Below are 17,710 nucleotides of genomic sequence, written 5' to 3' on the forward strand. Positions count from 1 at the left end.
GGAATTAGTCGTTCAAGTTTTCTGTTTGATTATATCCTTAATGCAGGGACAGTCCACTTAATGTGATGGTACGTTTTTGTTTTTCTTGAAATGTGTTAAGTAAGAGACTTGAATTCATTGTGAAACAGAATTCTGAAAAAAAAAAATTTATTTTATGTAACTAAGATACTGCAAGTGAAACCTAGCCAATCTTGTTAAATCTTGAGTGAAACGGTTTACTTGCATCAGTTTATATTCCACTGAATAGGGAAAAAGTGCAAACATGTATGCATGTATGTGTGTTTGGGTTGTGCAGGCAATCAGAAAGCCTGGCTAGCTTTAAGCTTAATGAATGTTAACCAAATTATTTAGTTTGCTCTTTGGCATTATTACTTAAGCCTGACACACTTGATGACCGCACAAGAAACTAAGTTAATGAAATGATGACAAAAGAGGGAGTCTTCTGTATGGCCAAGTGGCTTAAGTGACAGGATGGAAGTTGCGAAGTTGACATAACTCACGGTAGTCTTCCTGGGTTTTTTAACCCTGCTGCCCCCCAAAGGTTTAGGTCAGTCTTTCATTTTCATGTATGAAAAATAAATGCGTTCAAAATTGTACCTCTGTCTGAGTCTTTATTTAAATTGGATAAATACTTGGGAGAAAATTCTACTGTGTTCTAAATTAACAAAGAAACCTGCCGTATAAATCAATGCAGTGTTTGCAGAGCTTAGAAGCATTTTACCTGTCGCACTCAGGGTGTTTTAGTGCTGTAAATACCACGGTTTTTGTGTGTTCCTCGGCGCATAGCCCTACCTTTGTTAAGAACCAAATGTCTAATGTCGGAACGTCTTCCTCAGTACGGGCAAACTTTGCCTAGAAACTGATTTCCATGCCTCTGTGCCGGGAGCGGCCTACAAAGCTGTGACAGGTGATGATAGTCTGTTGAGATGCGGCCTTCCGTAGTCCCACTAAGGTCAAAGAAGACTCCTCAGTGTTTGTGGTCGAACGCACGAGTAAGTGGCTTGCTGGACTGACCTATACTGGAAGCTCTCCAGCAAGTGCGTGCTGTACGCTGCAATGTGGAAATCCCTTCTGGAAAGGCGACGGCTTTCCAAGAGTGCTTGCCACAGACAAAGAGTAATCAGTTGAGTGCATGAGAAGCTGTTTGGTGTTTTATAGTGAGCTGCCGACCCGTTGTCTGTTCTTATTTCTTTTTCCTCGTACTGTGTACTGAATCCGTGACTTTCTTTTGCGTTGTATGTCGTAGGCCGAGACTGACTGACACCTAAGCCTTCGCGACTTGTGAATATTCTGCAGCTATAAACTGCAAATTATTGACATGCAAAGCGAGACATGAGCCCCTCTTCGGGAACAAAAGTGAGGTCTGTTAAGTTCCAAGAAGACCTCAGTTATCTGTTTACAGCGTAAACTACAGCGAGGGGATGAAGAACACCACCAGCATGCTACTTTGCAAAACAAAATAATTTGCTGTCTTGTGTTTTTATAATGCCTGTATTAATGTAGAAAGATGTAAAAGAAATAAATTAGGAAATATTTTGTTTTGTACTGCCATTCTTATTGTATTTTTATACGTTTTTGGCAGCATTAAATATTTTTTTAAATCGACAACAATCTGTTGTGTGCGCATTATGTTAGGAAGAAACTGTTAAAAGCCTGTTTTGAGCAAGCAGAAATGTTTCACCTTAAGGTTTTCTGATACCCTGTCTTAACTGGAAAATTGTGAAATATTCTGATTATATTCTGATGAGAATGGGCTTTATGCAAATATTTTTAATTATTCCAATGCTAACTGTTGTAGTTTCAGCTGGGAGGAGCACTTGCACATTTCTTTTGTAATACACCACTAAGAATATTGTTTTATTAATCTGACCAGTTGATTTGGTAATCCTTATGTTTGCTATAAAATATACACAAAATGTTCAGAATAACTCTGGGAGGGAAAGCGTTTTGTTGTTCGTCCTTTAGTGGAAGGGAAGCTGGGAAGCCTGGAGCCTCGCTACCCCCGGCATACCCAATTAATGGTGCTGAGGGCAAGGTGCAAAGCACACAGTCAATGGAGTCTTTAATTAAATGGGTTTTGGATTGTGCCATCGGTGTGTTGTATGTGTAATGTTTTGCTTCACATCCCCAGTCTGTCGGTGCTCTCCCTCACGTTCTGAACAGCACCATTGGGAGAGGGGTGAACAGATCGCTGGCTGGAGGAGTCAGTGTAATGGCCCCAACAGCCTTTTGAGCCCTGTACCTTCCGTAACAGGGTTAACTTCAGTGCTCACTCAAGTCCTCATAGTTCACTGAAAAGCTGCATGTTATTACATATGAATGTCTAAACTAGTACGTGGCGAGGTTTTATATGTAATTTGTACTTTGCATATTTTTGTAACAGGATTTTTGGACAAACCATAAAGCCACAGAAAATAGGGAGGAGAAAAACACAGGGAACGCGTGGGCATTGGGGACAGTATTTCTGCTACAAGGTGTAACCTGAAATCCTAACAAAACTTGGTTTTGAGGCTGATACGTGAAAGCAGGTGTGTTCAGAGTTGTGTTTATCTTCAATGTGAAGCTGAAAGGGGGGTGGGTACTTTTATGCTGTTATTTAAGCTAAAAGCCTTGGCACCATTGTGAAATGGTCTGAATCAAGTCTCTTTTGTCTGAATACCTTAATTTAAGTGATTAGCATAGTTCAGAGTCCGTGTTGGAGGAGAAAACACTATCCCAATTTGATTAAGCTTTCATTTTCAAGTTGCTGTGGCTGTCAGACCAGGAGTACCTATAATGAAAGGTCAAGGTCTGGCCAAAGCCACTGCCGTGTAAACCCCAGCGCTGCTGAATACAGGCATGGGGCCTGTCCTTATCACTTGACACATCTTTGGATACAGCTTTCAGCAATTCAGGGCTTTCAATTTAAGCTTAAGATTTATGTTTCCATTATTTTTGCTATCTTTGGATTGCAAGTGAGCATAATGTGTACGACTAGTGGGAACATGCATGTGTGCTTCATCATAACCCACTGCTCTCTGATAGCTATCAACTGCACAACTCATTTGTCTTACTGCGTAGTGCGCTGACCGCTGAATGTACCTTGGCCCTTCTCCACGGTGGACTCTGTTCTCAAAATGTTCTTGAAGTTTCTCAGATGGCTTCCCTCAGCTGAGCTGCCTGCGTTTGGTTTTAGGCTTAGCTTCAGGAGCATGCACAGGGGGCAAAGAGCGAGTGGTCCCGAAAGCGGGGCCGTGTCCGGTGGCTTTTGTTGAGGGCTGGCTCAGGGGGTTCCTGCAGGCGCCTCCCGTCTGCTGGCTCTGTGCGTGGCCGTGGTTCTTGGCTGCTGTGAAACCCGGGTGCAGAAAGAAGCGAGGAGGCTGCTGGCTGAGAGAGAAAGAAAAACGGGTTTCTAGGCGGAGTGCTAAATTGGGGTTAGACTGACAGACCTGTAGATTTTCAGCTGAAAAATTCTGATTTCCTAGCTGCCAATTGCCTCTTTTTTTTTTTTTTTTTTTTTCCTTCCCAACCTGCAAAAGCAGCTTGGCGGCGTTACCCGCCGTTGCTTTTTCCCGGCCCTCACACGCGGCCGTTCTGCACCCCGGGGCAGCCGCGCTCCGCTGCCGCCTGGCGGCCGCCGGGGCCCCCGGGCCCGGCCCCTGTTAAAAGCAAGGGGCAGGAGCCGCTCGGCAGGGAAGGGCGAAGCCCTGGGGAGCCCAGAGCACTAAGCGCCCCCCTTCCTTCTCGAGGCTTTAGGCCGCTGTGCTCCCCCGTTACTGCTTCCCGAAGCTCTCTGTGCTCACCGTTCTACGCCGTGCCAAGCTGATGTCTTCCATCAGAAGATTAAAAAAAAAAAAATAGCTTAAGCTCTGTTGCGTTTCTTGCAGCTGAGGAATAGTTTCAGTGTATTTTTTGTGTCCGTAAAACACATTTCTGCCTCACCGCTAGCTCTATTAGTCAGTTCCTAGACTCCAAGGAACTCCTGTAACTGCATCATTTTGCAAACACCTCCAGTCCCTGCTTTAGGAATCAGCTTTGCCACGGTCTGGTTTCTGTTGCATGGGCTTCAAATAGGTGCTGGGTACTTGTAGCTGGAAAAGACACTACAGTTCTGACCCTGAATTTTATTTTTATTTTTTTGAACAACGAGCACTACTCAAGGGAAGCTTATCATTGGGTTGTGCCACAGGGTTTATTATTTCTAATACTATACTAACAAAATAGTTTGTGTTATGTCTGGAATGCTCAAGGCTTCATCCTTACTATCGGTAAGTAGCTTGTAACCCAAGAACTAGAACAGATATTTCTGCAGTAGCCATAATTGTGTGCTGCTTCTGCTTAATTTGAAGACAGACCTGTAGACTAGTTTTCACAACAGAGGACGGCTGACAAAGGTAAGTCAAGGCATCGTGCTGGTTAAAAACACCAAACTGAGGCAATATTCTCATGCCTGTAAACTCCTAACTGGAGGATGCGGTAATTCAGCTCACAGTTGTTCTGAGGGGCTGTGCAAGGTGGAGGGAAAGATTTCTGCATTACGTAGGTAGTGCTGTCCTCAGACTTGGGGAAACGAGGCAGATGAAGCATCGCCTGCAGGCCAAGGAAGACGATCCTTCTCCTCAGCACTGGTGAGACCACACCTGCAGTGCTGGGTCCAGTGCCGGCCTCCCCAGTACAAGAGAGACGGGGATACAGTGGAGAGAGCCCAACACAGGGCCATGAAGGTGATGAAGGTTTTGGAGCACCTCTCTGAGAGCTGGGACTGTTCAGCCTGGAGAAGAGGAAACTCAGGGTGATCTCATCAATGTCTATAAATACCTGAGGGGAAGGTGCAGTGAGGATGGAGCCAGGCTCTTTGCAGCGGTGCCCAGCGGCAGGACAGGAGGCAGCGGGCACAGCTCTGAGCAGCAGGCCGCACTTGTGTGCTGTGCGGGTGGCCGAGCACTGGCACAGGCTGCCCAGAGAGGCCGTGGGGTCTCCTCACGGAGACCTTCAGAAGCCGCCTGGACGTGGTGCTGGGCACCCTGCTCTGGGTGGCCCTGCTGGGGCAGGGGGCTGGGGCAGGGGGCCTCCAGAGGGACCTGACAGCCTCAGCTGTGCTGGGGTTCTGTGAAGTTTTGAGCATGGAGTTCATCAAAACTTTCAAGAGAATAGAGAATTTTAAAAGAGCTCTAGGTGATAAAAATCATAAGAACTATGAGCCTTTTAACTGCTTGAAAATACTAGCTTTCGTGCCTCTTACTTCTGGTTAATAGCTGAAAAGAGATTCTAGTAGTGGAAATCTTCATGCGACTAGCACCAATATAAAGTTCAGTCAGTCCAATGAACAAGAACAAAATATCATTTTGTATTTTCAATTACCTTTCTTTTAAACAAATTTATTGCAAGATTTAGAATAAAAGATTAAGAAACTGTAGAATATGTTAGGGGGCAGGAAATTTACTCTGATTACTGATAGTTAACTACATGAAGGTGCATTTAGGTTGAAATACATTCAAATGTTACTTAGCATTTTCTTGGAGATCTTGTCACTGTGTTATAAATAGGAACTTACCTGGTACCTTCACACATGATGTATTCTCTGAGTTATAGCACAAATAGATTTTAGAACAGGAATATAGAAGAATATATACTTTCGAAGGAATAGCGGTTGGCAGGACAGTGTCTTCTCTGAAACCAAGTGGATACATTTTCCAAAGATGTTTTTAACGTAAGTACTGGTTTATTCAAAATGACAGCAATAAAAACTACTAAGCTATCTGAGTATCTAAGCCAGCTGAGAGACTGTTTTCCTGAAAAACTGCGCCTTTATCTGTCATCTGTAAAAGAAAGAAAAAAAACTTCCATGTCTCAAAAAACTTCTGAATGCTTCTGCTGTGGTCCAGTGGTCAAACGCCCCATTGCTGTTGCTTTCCCTCTCCTAGCTTTTTATCATGGCTTCTCCTTGCTGCAAGCAAAATTAGTAAGGCTTGGAATTTAATTTATCACAGCTGCTTTCTGATGAAAATTGTTCGGCAGCTAAATACCTTCTGAAATGCTGCATCCCAGCCCCATTACCATTCAGCATACCTAAGACTGCATCCTGATCAATACAACCAATTAATACAATGTTTTCCTATTTAATTAACTTTCTGTGGACACCCAAGCAACACTACTCATTGCCCAAATAAAGTTTTAATCTTCAGTTTTTTTGGTGTCATTTGAAAAACAGAGAAATTGACTCGAGTATTCCAAGGGTTTTTTTTAGTACCTTGTTTATTTTATATCTACACAATATATTCTGTGCCTTGAACAAAACTAATGCCTGCAACAAGCAGCTGCAGGGAACCCCTCTCAGGCTTGTTACTTGTATGTAGCAAGTTATTTGAACACCAAAGGTCATACACATGACGTCCCTACACTGCCACACGCATACTCTCCAACTTGTTTGGAGCACTGAGCATCGTATAGAAAACCAGGTTACAGGTGGCAGAGATATTTAATAAGTTTACCGCTGTGTGGCTGAAGTTCCCAGGTGTCAGAATTATGACACTTGAGAACAGGGCATAAAGGAAGCAGTTAATTTGATCCCAAAGGAACTACGCAGTTAAAAGAGCCAACTAAACAAAGCTTATGCAATCATCTTATTTAAAAAACAACCACCCAAAAACCAAGAAAAAATGTAAAAAAAAAAAAAAAAAAAGCTTGTGCCTGTTGATAATTCCTTTTTTTTCCCCCTACAATGGTTAGAAAAGTCTCTTTAGCGTCTCCAATGCATATATAAACATTTCAAAACAGCCGCACTCATCGTATAAGCGACATGCGAGCTGTGGTTGAAGAGCGGTCTCTTTGATAAGGACTGTTCCATATTTTGTAAGTTCAGCACCAGAAGAATATTTAGGCCATTAGTTCTTCTCTAAAAATACAAAAATGTAATAAACAGTATTTGCAAGTATGAACCATCACCATGATGAGTTCTATTAAAACGCAGGCTGCAAAAGGGTTTGGCCTTCTACTCAAGTTTTTTTTGTAAAAAAGACAAGACTATGAGCCAAAATAACTAAAAGACCAAAACTGAACGTGCAGCTTAACAATGCAACAAGTACCATTACAAACCTTAAACACGTGAACTGCTCATCACCAAACCAGCACTGCACACTAGCCTTATACAATACCCAGGCAGCAGCAGGCTGCCTGCTACGAAGGCAGCGTTTTACTTCTTTTATGTTTCAGGGCACTATAAACGCCCTCAAGTCAGCCTGAGATGGCTTGTCTACCTAGAAAGTTTTAATTTCAGCGTCTCAGCAGTGCTTGGAGGAAGGATGGAAATTACACCGTGGAAGTAGGCCAGAAGAGATAGAACAGGCTGCCATGCATCACTTAGAGTCTCCCCAACTGAAGCTGCTACACCAGCATTGGGAAAAGAAGGCAGAAAGATCAACTCTGAGCTTTACTTACATCACCAGGTGGGTTTTAGAAACAAGATCCACAGTTAACATGGAAGAACAGGATCTTATCTTTCTAAAAAGATCTAAAAAAATGCACATCCATCTGAAGTTCTCAGCTATGTAAGGGCACCATGAGCTTTTCCAGTGCAATAACTTAACCAAATAGTTGTGTGGTTTTTTAAACGTTTTATTTAAAAACGAAAAAAACTAACCAAACTTATTCAATAAACTGTACAAAACATATTTCTTTGGTCAATTTCTGAAAGTTACCTTTATTTCCTTTGTTAGCCACGTATATGAAAGGGGTTTTTCCTAAACCAAGAATTTACGTACCTAACAAATTAAGCTGCTGTTGCTTGGCAATTACTATGCAATCATCTTTTCAAGGGATGTTTGAGACTAGACTGTATATACGTAACTTACAGAAGAACTCAAAATGGATCAGAAGAGTGCAGGTGGAAGACCGTTGCCAAAAAGTAAGCGCCAAGAACTGGGTATTTTCCATTGTGAAGAAGTATCTGGTATTTCCTGTTCTGGAGAAATATCTGTGGAATGGCTTCCCTGCAACAACGACAGAATAACTCTTAAATTTTAAACAATAAAGCAATTTAATGTAATTCTCTCTCTGGCATATATATTAAAATAACAGGCAGCCTTTCAAATGTCACTAACATTGTGGATTGCTTTAGAGAAGAGTACTGGAAGATCAAACTAGAACAAACCTTTACATAATTTCCCCCTCCCCCACCTGTTAAACAAGACAGTTTTATTTTGCTGTTTTTTTTTTGTTTTAGTGGGAAATTTTCTAGTAAGATTTTAATCAAAATATACCTTTAATTTGGCCTGCTCTTGATGACCAAAGGCAAAAGTTGACCCAACTGATACAGAAAATGAAAGTAACCAATATAAAATATTAAAGCAAGAACCCTAGATCAAACAGCACTTACTTTGCTTTTAATTAGCTGGAGCCATTCATTAAGATAGTTAACAAGAGCAAATGCATCAGGGATATTGTCCCCTTCCGAGCAGAATTTCAGAAGAACTGCCATTTGGATTCCCTTTGAACAACTGCAACAAGAAGCAAGCAGGCATTTCTGTTTCTTTCATAAATTCAGAACAAATATATTTATTTATTAAGTGCAACAACCTGCATATGGTCTGTTTAAAAAAAAAACCACAAAAATAGGAAAATATAGACTTTCATATATATACGCAAAATCCTTACATATGTATATGAAATATATTTCTCTCTTTTTTCCCTCCAGATTTGCTTGTTTGCATTTTCATTCTTCATGATTTCCTTCTAAATCTTGAACTTGTTCTTTGCTTTGTAAGGCAAGAATCCTAGGTCATGGAAGGGTTACTTGGGGATCCCTTCGTATCCTCGGTTTGCATTTTTGCCCTGTTGGAGCATTTATACAGATCATTTGCTACAATCCCTCCTTCTCCTTTTGTGTGTTTCAAACACCAGTTTTGCAGGCTGCATATCACTACTTTATTCACAATATTCCCATTTTAAGAAAGCAAACAGTAGAGCATAGGAAAACAAGTTCCAGGCAGAGCAGCAGAGAGCTGACAGATACGAGTAGGAAGAAATTTATTGCTAATTACTATTATTAACATCTAGAAAGGAAAATTACAAGAGAGTGTCAGAAAAAGAACATTAGAATCTAGCTGAGGACAGCTACCTGAGAAAATGAAATTAACTCATGGATCAAAACATTAAAACATTAGCCATATAGTAACATTCAATTATCACATGAACAAAGACTTGGTTTTTTTCAGGGCAGTATCAGAGAGAATAAAGAGATATTTGGGATGCATCTCTAAACCTAAACACAGTAAAAATGTGTATGATATTGTTTAAAAACCAGTCTCCAACTTGATGGGATGAATTTAAACACAGCAAAACAGAGCTTAGAAATATTTCTCAGAGGGACAATGTTACACATCCACCTCTGCCTGCTACCAATGAACAAACCTTTCCAAGCCCTGTTTGCTATTTCAGGAAAAAGTCATTCAAACCAGAAGTCAGAGTGGACTTAAGCGTATATTTTGCAAAAACACATGCTGAAGTTCACAATTTCCTTTGTTAGACCAGGAACACTACTTGTGGTAAAGTAGCTATCAGGTATATAATAGCTGTCAGGTTAATAAGTTAGATACATCCAAGAGACACTGCATTTTTTATTTACTTTTTTTTAAACTGATACCAACTATTCAAAGGGCCACAAGAGAGAGTTACTCAGTGTTGTGATTGAAGATGGCAGGCGGCTGAGCACCACACAGCCTTCACTCATTGCCCCCCAACTCATAGCAGGACGTGGGAGAGGATCAGGCGGAAAAAAGCAAACCAAAAAACCTCATTGGTTGAGATAGAGACCGTTTAATAGGACAGAAAAGGAAGGGAGAATAGTAATAATGATGATAAAATAACATACAAAGCAAGTGGATGCACAATGCAATTGCTCAGCACCTGCTGACTGATGCTCAGCCCCTCCCTAGCAGCAGCAGCCCCCTGGTGTTATTGCTGAGCATGACCCCACACGGTGTGGGACATCCCCTGGGCCAGCCGTCCTGGCTGTCCCCCCCCCCAACTCGTAGCACACCCCCAGCCTCCTCGCTGGCAGGGCAGCACGAGGAGCAGGAAGGTCCTTGGCTCTGTGCGAGCACTGCTCTGCAGCAACTGGAACATCCCTCTGTTATCACCACTATTGTCATCAACAATCCAAACCACAGCACTGTACCAGCTATGAAGAGGAAAATTAACTCTATCCCAGCCAAAACCAGGACAGTTTAACACCAAATGCAAATTCTACTGCGGATGTGCCACAGCAACTTAAATAATTTTCTGTCTTCATGGTTCAGTTTCCTTTAACATCACTGTGTTTTATTCATTTAGGCATGAAGTTTTTTGTGTTCCCCCCGCCCCTCAAGTCCTAGGAGGTTTTATCTTTTGCAGTTATATATTGCTTCTATAACTGAAGTCAATACAAAGGTAAGCATCATATTAGTAACACTCCTGCTGTTGGATGCAGCTGTTTGGATGGGTGTCAAAAAAAGGAAAAAAATAATTAATTTTTCCACCTGACACTTACAAAACAAACACCTTTTGCATAGCTAACCCATTTACCACAATGAGTTTTACTGTATCCAAAATTTGACACTTGGACATGCTTTTGCTACAATTTTGAATGCACACATCTTCTAACAAAATAAATAAATAAATAAATAAATAGAAATCCACAACTAATCAGTTCTGTTTGCTGACCCTGAAATCTGAACTCTGAGTGTTCAGAATTTCTTTACAACTGGTGATGGAACTATTTGTCACAAGGGTCTGACTGTTTTATTTAAAATGGCACGGGGTATCTCACTATTTACCAATTGTGGTTTGCATAAAATCAGATACAAAACTAACAATGATCTTAATTGTAAAGGATTTATTCTCTCCTTTAGCCCATTCATTCATATTTTTATCCTATTTTAAACTTTGTGATGCAGAATTCCTTATTTTCTATTCCCTAGAATAGAATTCCCTATTGTACCAATATTCAGGAATTGCAGATTTCCCTATTTTATAAATACAATATATTATATTCTCTAAATGTGCTCTTAGTTATGGGCTGGATCTGGAAGTTCTATTCCTACAAAACTCTTTTCTATGAAAATAAGGACTTTTTTCCTACAACTTTCCACTTTAAAAGATAATTTTACTCATGCACTAAAATCAGGACCTCTGATACCTTTCTGTGTTTATCTTCAGGCAACTCACCTCTCAGTAAACAGTAATTTTGTGATGCCACCTCCAGGAACATGCAGAACTTTTTCCGCATCATTTATTCCAGGGTAAGCTGCTATTTTTTCCATTTCTTTCCACTTTAGCTCCTGCATATGGCCTCCAACTGCTTTCTCAAGAGCTGGCGTAAGCAGGTAGCGCAGTGGTGTTCTAGGAATAGATCAAGAACACATTCAGGGTGACAATAAAACACAGCACTGAAGTTATTACTTGTGACAGAAAGAAGCTACCAGCATCGAGGACCACTAACCTGCAATGAAGAATTGCAATGACATTCCCTTCCTCCCCAACTCAAAGTTAAAAAGTAGCTTGTGGCTTCAAAACAATATACCCAACTTTCTGCCACAAATATAACCAAGGTACCCAATATAGGGTAAGTACCGGATATAGAAGCACATGAGTAGGAGAACTGTTGCTGTTAAAATTATGTACATATAAAAGGTTTTTATTCCTTCAGATGGAAACTGATTCTATTAAAGTTAGTTAAGGTAAGCTCAGACTTCACTGTGACACAGTATTTTCAGAAGCTCACACTACAAGTATCTGCAGGCTTCAATAAAGTTAAGTATTTTCTGAATGTGTTACCCTCGCTCTTCAGTGACTCTGGTGGCACAGAGTTATTCTGTGGTGTTAGAAAATCCTCAAAATTCAGAATAATCAACAAGAGTTTAAAAGACTAACACATTCTAATTAAATGTTAAATACATAATTTGTGGTCTATATGTTAGCAGCTAATCCTTGACGTTGCTTGCAGCCACGAGAAATGAAGAAGTTAAAACTGATGCTCTCAGGCTGACTGACAGTGCAGGCCAAGTGCAATTCACTCACAGCTGTTACTAACAAAGTTGAGAGACGAGTACTGTACAATGTTCTGTTTTAATAATATTAAGTATTTTATGACCTACCTACACAGCAAAGCAAAAGAACTCTACCAAAAGTACTACACAGAGGGAAACATGTCAGTTTGCCGAAGAGAACACAAATGTTAATTAGATCTTTCAAGGACACAAACATACCCAAGAAGTTGCTCATCATTGCGCTGGTACGCGTGGCTGCTGGACAGAAGAATGACTCTGGCACATTTGCTGCTTTCCACCCAAGAAAGCAGTGCTTGGCAGAACGGCCTGTATTTGTTCTGCATGCAAAGACAAAGAAAAAAAGAAAAATGCACTGTGTCCTTAAAAAAAAAAAAAAAAAAAAGCCCAAAGCCGACAATACTAGATGTTATATTTAATGCTCAGCAATGATCTCAATTTTTCTTCACACCCCTTTAGTTTTCACTTCCAGATTTGTTTTTAGAAAGCAGAGGACTGGCTGTTTACTTGATCAAAACTACAGTTTAAAATACAAAACTACAGTTTTGAATAACAGCAGTACCACCCACTTTGTGTGCCATTAACACCAATAGAAAGATGCTAAGTTCACACTCTATTTTGCCAAACTTTGCCAAAAACTGTGGTACTATTTTTTGTCTGGAGTGGTGTTCTGCTCATTTAACATTACAGCCAGTGTCTAGTTAATGAGTAATTTTAAATTCTTCATTTTTACATAACGAGTGCAGTAAGTGCAGTTTAAATGAATGCTGAACACTGAAATAATTCAATTGGAGTGACAGAGAAAAATTAAGCTATTACAATAAAGAGACAAATACACAAATAGAATAACTGTAAGGAGAAAAAAAGTGAAATGGACAAAACCCAGAAAGTTTTGTGTTTTGTTCCAGGCTATTAATAACTAAGGTCACATGAACACTAAAGTTTACCGATATAGATGTTCTCGGCCTTGGAAAAACAAAACAAAACCTCAATCCTTTTTGAAAGCAGACATCGGCTTTGATCTAATATTGTATTAGCTGCAAAAGGTGTTGTAGCACCGAGGACAAAAACATTTTGTTAGCTTTTGGTCTGTGTTGTTTTTAACAAAATGCTTTATAACCTGGCAGAGTTCTTCTGGTTGTGCTTATTTAGTCTGATTGAATAATGCCATAAAATTCACCTAGGCCACTTAAATGATTTGCCAGCAGAACCACAGAAACTATTGAATAGTGAACTCAAAACAACTGGTGAACATACATACCTTTATGAAAGGAGATCTGATTTGCAGAACTACAAGTTTCTTCGAAGGTAACGAATACACTACAAAGAGAAATAATAAAGTTTTACAACAAGAAAGCAAGCAAGAAATCTAGGCTTAGAAGTATCCAGATTTATCCACTTTACCAACCTGAGGACGGTAAACCTTTCAGCTCTCAAATCCCATTACTGGAAAACCTGATTACTGTTAAAAATAAATACCTATTTAGTGCACTGTCTTCATTGAACTTAATTTCACTTGTTATAAATTCAAAGGATTGAATGAAGTAAAATATTTGAAGATCTGCTTCCTGTAATCATTCAGATAATCTCTTTAGACAGCTTTGCAAAGATTATTTTGAAATTTATATGATTTAAGAGAAAAAGAAATGAAAACAATTGAAATTCAATGATGAAGACAGGAAAAAATCCTGAGAATTTAAAGGGGGCAGAGGATCAACACAGGGGAGAAAAGGCAAACACAGGTGGTAAGGAAGAAGTGAAATATCCTTCTCCACAGAACACAGCTTGCATTCCAGCACTTCGTTTAAGTACGTGCACACTGCGTGTTGCTTAGGATTAGAACTGTAGAGAGTTTTGGCTGCACTGTAATATGGTTGAGAGTCAACATTTCTTACTGGTTCCATATGCCAAACTGGTTATCCAAAATAACATGAGTAACAGTTTCCTCTGCGAAGTGTAAATACATTCTTATCTGTAAGTCAGAGATTTAGTTATTGAAGTTGTTATTACTGACCGTAGTTTAAACATTGTTCACATAAGCAAAGTGTAACAACACAAGTAAACGTAACCTTCTCGCACTGTGTGCATCTTGCAAATATCACCAGCGTCCAATACACACCTTCAGCATTTATACTCAGCTCCACCGAATTTTCATTTGATGTTGCATACGGATTGTTCCCAACCATTGGCACCAGGCAGTCCGTGTAGAAGTAACCAATTTTAGTCATGCGAAGCGTGGAAATCACCAGATCTATTGCCAGTTGACCAACATTTCCCACCGACACTGCTGGCTGAAGTAACAGAAGTTACTGAAATAGTGTGTTTTATAGATGAAACAATACACCCTTCAAATAGCAAAGGTTCAAGTTAGAATAATTCTGGTTAAACATAGACTTTCTTAAAGTCGAAGCTCATCTTCTAACAAAGGCGACTATTTCTTAGGTTGGTCCCTGTCCCACAGAAACCCACTGGCCACTTCTGTGACTAACGGTATCTCACTGTAAACTTAAACCAAGGCTTGGAAACTCGTCTCCTCCCTCCCTCTTTTTGGGTACAGAGTAGGTAAAAGTCACTCTAAAAATGAATGCAGAGATCTGACGGCCTCAAGTGACACCTAATGGTAATGTTGATATTACACTTAAGACCGTAAGCATCAGTTTGAGCAACATACACAAGGCATTTTCCATTTTCTTTTAAGGATGGATGTCATCTTGGTATTCGTTTCGTAGGAATTGCCATGGGTTATAACCAAGCAGGGCAGACACTGACCTAATATAACAGCACAGTAAGAGAATTTCAAGCATTTGTGTCTGACGGTAGCATTTTCAGTTGCTTCCCTGTGACTTCTAAGCAAGTCCGTGCCTATGGTTTTGCTAATGCCCGAAGTGCCACCACATGTGGGAACACAACGAATTTGATCCTGACAAGCTCACAGCGAAAGCAGACTTACTGGCACTTAGAGACTGTCACTACAAGCTGGCTGCTATTGGACAGCGTGGTACCCCTCGCTGAAGAACACGGCAGTGACCTATTTCCTCTGACTTGTCAGGTGATCGGGAATGATTTCCTGCACACACCGCCTATGAGTTCGCAGAGTCACAGAAGCATGGAATCACAGAATACCCCGAGTTGGAAGGGACCCACAAGGATCATCGAGCCCAACCCATCAAGTCATGAGGGGCTGCGTAGCTCTCGAGATGAACGGTGGTGAAGTTGCTTGTAAATAATACAGTAAAGGAACTTACGAGTAGGAAAAATAATGGCTTAGTCCTTCACAGCCTGACAGGAGCTCTTATCCCAAAATAAATAAAGTAGTCTCAGGCTGATCATCGTCAGCTGATTTCATAGCAGCTTTGAAAATGATTAAAATACTTTCTTAATCCTGAAAAAAAGACTTTCATAATCTGAGCTTAAATACAGAACAAATGAGGATTTTTTTCCACATAAAATGTAAATACAGCAACTAAATGAAAAAAAAAAAAAACAACTTTTTTTTTATTCCAGTGCCGACCCCACAGGTCCTGCCAATGTTGCGAAACGACACGTGCCATTTTAACCTGGGAGGGAGAGCACGTAACTACAGCCCGGCAAGCACCGCCGAGCCCATCAGGAACAAAACTCGGAGGATGCTGAGGAGGGGAGGAATCGACGGAAACGGAAGGCAACGCGCGGAGCCCTGCCGGGGGGAGCCCTGCCGGGGGCCGCGGCCGGTTCCCCTCAGCGGCGCCCAGGGGGGGAGCCTCACGGGGGGGAGGGGCGCGGCAGCAGCAGCAGCAGCAGCCGCGGCGCTTACCATGAGCAGCGTAAAGCCCTGGAGGTCGGGGCCGCCGCCCTCGCACGGGACGAACATGCCGGCCTGGCGCTGAGGGAGCCGCGCCGAGCCGCGTCAGCGGGGCGGTAACGGCCGCTAACGGCCCGCCTCGCGCCGCGACCGTTGGCGGGCGGCTGGGGGCGGGGCCCGGCGCGCGGCTTCACCCGCCCCCCCCCCCCCTCCTCATGGCGGCCGCCGCCATGTCGCTGCCCCCCGAGCGAGCCTCGGAGCTGCGGGAGCTCATCCAGCGGCAGCTCGTCAAGGTGCGTGTGAGAAGAAGTCTTGCCCCTGTGCCTTCCCTTCGAGTATATATATACTGCTGCACTTTTACCCTTAAAATTTAAGACCCGATTATCCGCAGTGTTGAATTTTGGGAGAGGCGAACCGCGGGCATCTTGTAATTAATAGCTTTACAGACCTAATTAATAGGCTTACAGACCTCCTTCCGAGTAGGGAAGCTTAAGGAAGCTGTCAAAGGCAGCAAACGTGCTCAGGTTTGGTGCTTCGCTGAGAGTGTGTGATTTCTCTGACTAGTTCCTACTAAATTAAAAGACTTAACTGTGTGTAAAAAGGAGTAATCTTCTTGGAGTAGTCATTTCCACGTTCCTGCACTCTTAGAGAGTGGCTCTTTAGTCATAACTGCTATAAAGGGCTTGTTGTTGTAGCATATCATGAATTTTCTTTCAGATGGATGTCCATGGCAGGATCAGAGAAGTTCTTGCTGAGACTATACGTGAGGAGCTAGCACCTGAGCATCAACAGTTGTCCACAGAAGATCTGATAAAAGCCTTAAGACAACGAGGAATTGTTGATGATGTTATGAAAGAACTTAAATTTGTAACTGTAAGTAGTTGTTGAGGAGGGATAAAATTTTTGCTTATTCTTCTCACTGATGTGGTGTGTTGACAAAGTTATAACTCACTAGAATCATAGAATCACAGAATGGTTTGGGTAGGAAGGAACATTAAAGATCACCAGATTCCAACCCCCCTGCCACGGGCAGGGACACCTCCCACCAGACCAGGTTGCCCAAAGCCCCATCCAGCCTGGCCTTGAACACCTCCAGGGATGGAGCATCCACAGCTTCTCTGGGCAACCTGTGTCAGGGTCTTGGTGTCCTCTGAGTGAATAATTTATTCCAAATGTCTTATCTAGATCTCTCTTCGCTTAAAGCTGTTCACCTTTGTCCAATCCCTACACTCCTTGACAAAGACTCTCTCCATCTTTCCTGTAGGCCCCCTTGAGGTGCTGGAATTTACTTCTAAAGCTTCCTAAGGATTTAGTGATTTGTGATGTTTTGAGAGCAGAGCAGCATAATGTGTGTACTAAAGTAGATGTAATGATAATACTATATTGAAAGTATTAGTTCAGTTTTAAGTCTCACGTACTAGAAGGGAGCATGCACAAGGAATGATGTTCATTTGAAGTAGAGGATTCTTTAAATTTTAGAAGACTGGGAAGAGTGCTGTTGCCTCGCTTGACACCTTAAAAGTGTCTTAATTGTGATTCCAGGATGTGAATGACAAGGAGAGGATTTCTGCTTCAAAACCATCAACACATTTTGTTGCTAGAGAACCACCAGTTCTGAAAAAAAGTATGTTACTTGTTTATTCTTTGTTTTTTGTTGTGGTTTTTTTTTGGATCATAGATCATAGTCTAGAAAGAAATTTGAAGTGTATGATTATTGAATTTGGAATTAGTAATCCAGTATGGACTGGATTCATTTAAACCCTCCAAACTATGGAGAAATAAATGTCTTTCCTGCTCATCTAAAAGATATCGGTTCGTGTAAGCTGCAGATATTACTGTCACTTTAAGCTTGACTTGTAAGAGTTTCACTTATTTTGCATTAAGATAGGTTCTGTGTATTTTAAAATCA

General features: G+C 41.4%; 3 protein-coding genes across 8 annotated transcripts in view; 2 read left to right on the forward strand and 1 right to left on the reverse strand.

Annotated features, from left to right (window-relative positions):
- Positions 1-1,605, forward strand: part of PTPN2 (protein tyrosine phosphatase non-receptor type 2) — a 33,129-nt gene extending 31,524 nt beyond the window's left edge. Inside the window, exon 10 of the mRNA XM_040549957.1 lies at positions 1,247-1,605. Within this exon, the coding sequence (XP_040405891.1) occupies positions 1,247-1,268 (22 nt within the window). The 3' untranslated portion in view covers positions 1,269-1,605. The remainder of the gene's footprint in view (positions 1-1,246) is intronic.
- On the reverse strand, positions 1-15,982 carry PSMG2 (proteasome assembly chaperone 2). Of its 5 annotated transcripts, XR_005817784.1 has the most exons (9): positions 15,814-15,967; positions 14,140-14,311; positions 13,282-13,340; positions 12,222-12,340; positions 11,182-11,355; positions 8,354-8,474; positions 7,830-7,967; positions 3,082-3,366; positions 1-132 (listed from the first exon to the last, which is right to left on the reverse strand). XR_005817784.1 is itself a non-coding variant. In XM_040549959.1 (8 exons), the coding sequence occupies exons 1-7, from the start codon at positions 15,868-15,870 to the stop codon at positions 7,848-7,850; spliced, it is 822 nt and encodes a 273-aa protein (XP_040405893.1). In that variant the 5' UTR covers positions 15,871-15,980; the 3' UTR covers positions 1,754-3,366; positions 7,830-7,847. The 5 variants fall into 5 exon arrangements, 4 of the variants coding, with proteins under 4 accessions (XP_040405893.1, XP_040405894.1, XP_040405895.1 ...); XM_040549959.1 differs by lacking the exon at positions 1-132 and having other exon boundaries at positions 1,754-3,366; positions 15,814-15,980; XM_040549960.1 differs by lacking the exons at positions 1-132; positions 3,082-3,366 and adding an exon at positions 6,693-6,874.
- The window catches only part of CEP76 (centrosomal protein 76), a 14,378-nt gene continuing 12,626 nt past the window's right edge, over positions 15,959-17,710 (forward strand). The window contains exons 1-3 of one of the 2 annotated variants that reach the window (XM_040549953.1): positions 15,959-16,094; positions 16,519-16,674; positions 17,344-17,425. In XM_040549953.1, coding sequence (XP_040405887.1) covers positions 16,017-16,094; positions 16,519-16,674; positions 17,344-17,425 — 316 coding nt within the window. In that variant the 5' untranslated portion in view covers positions 15,959-16,016. Of the gene's footprint in view, positions 16,095-16,194; positions 16,331-16,518; positions 16,675-17,343; positions 17,426-17,710 lie in introns of those variants that run through there. The other variant, XM_040549954.1, reaches the window with a different exon arrangement.

This window comes from Cygnus olor, chromosome 2 (genome assembly GCF_009769625.2).
Source record: "Cygnus olor isolate bCygOlo1 chromosome 2, bCygOlo1.pri.v2, whole genome shotgun sequence".
In the NCBI taxonomy this organism is placed as follows: Eukaryota; Metazoa; Chordata; class Aves; order Anseriformes; family Anatidae; genus Cygnus; species Cygnus olor.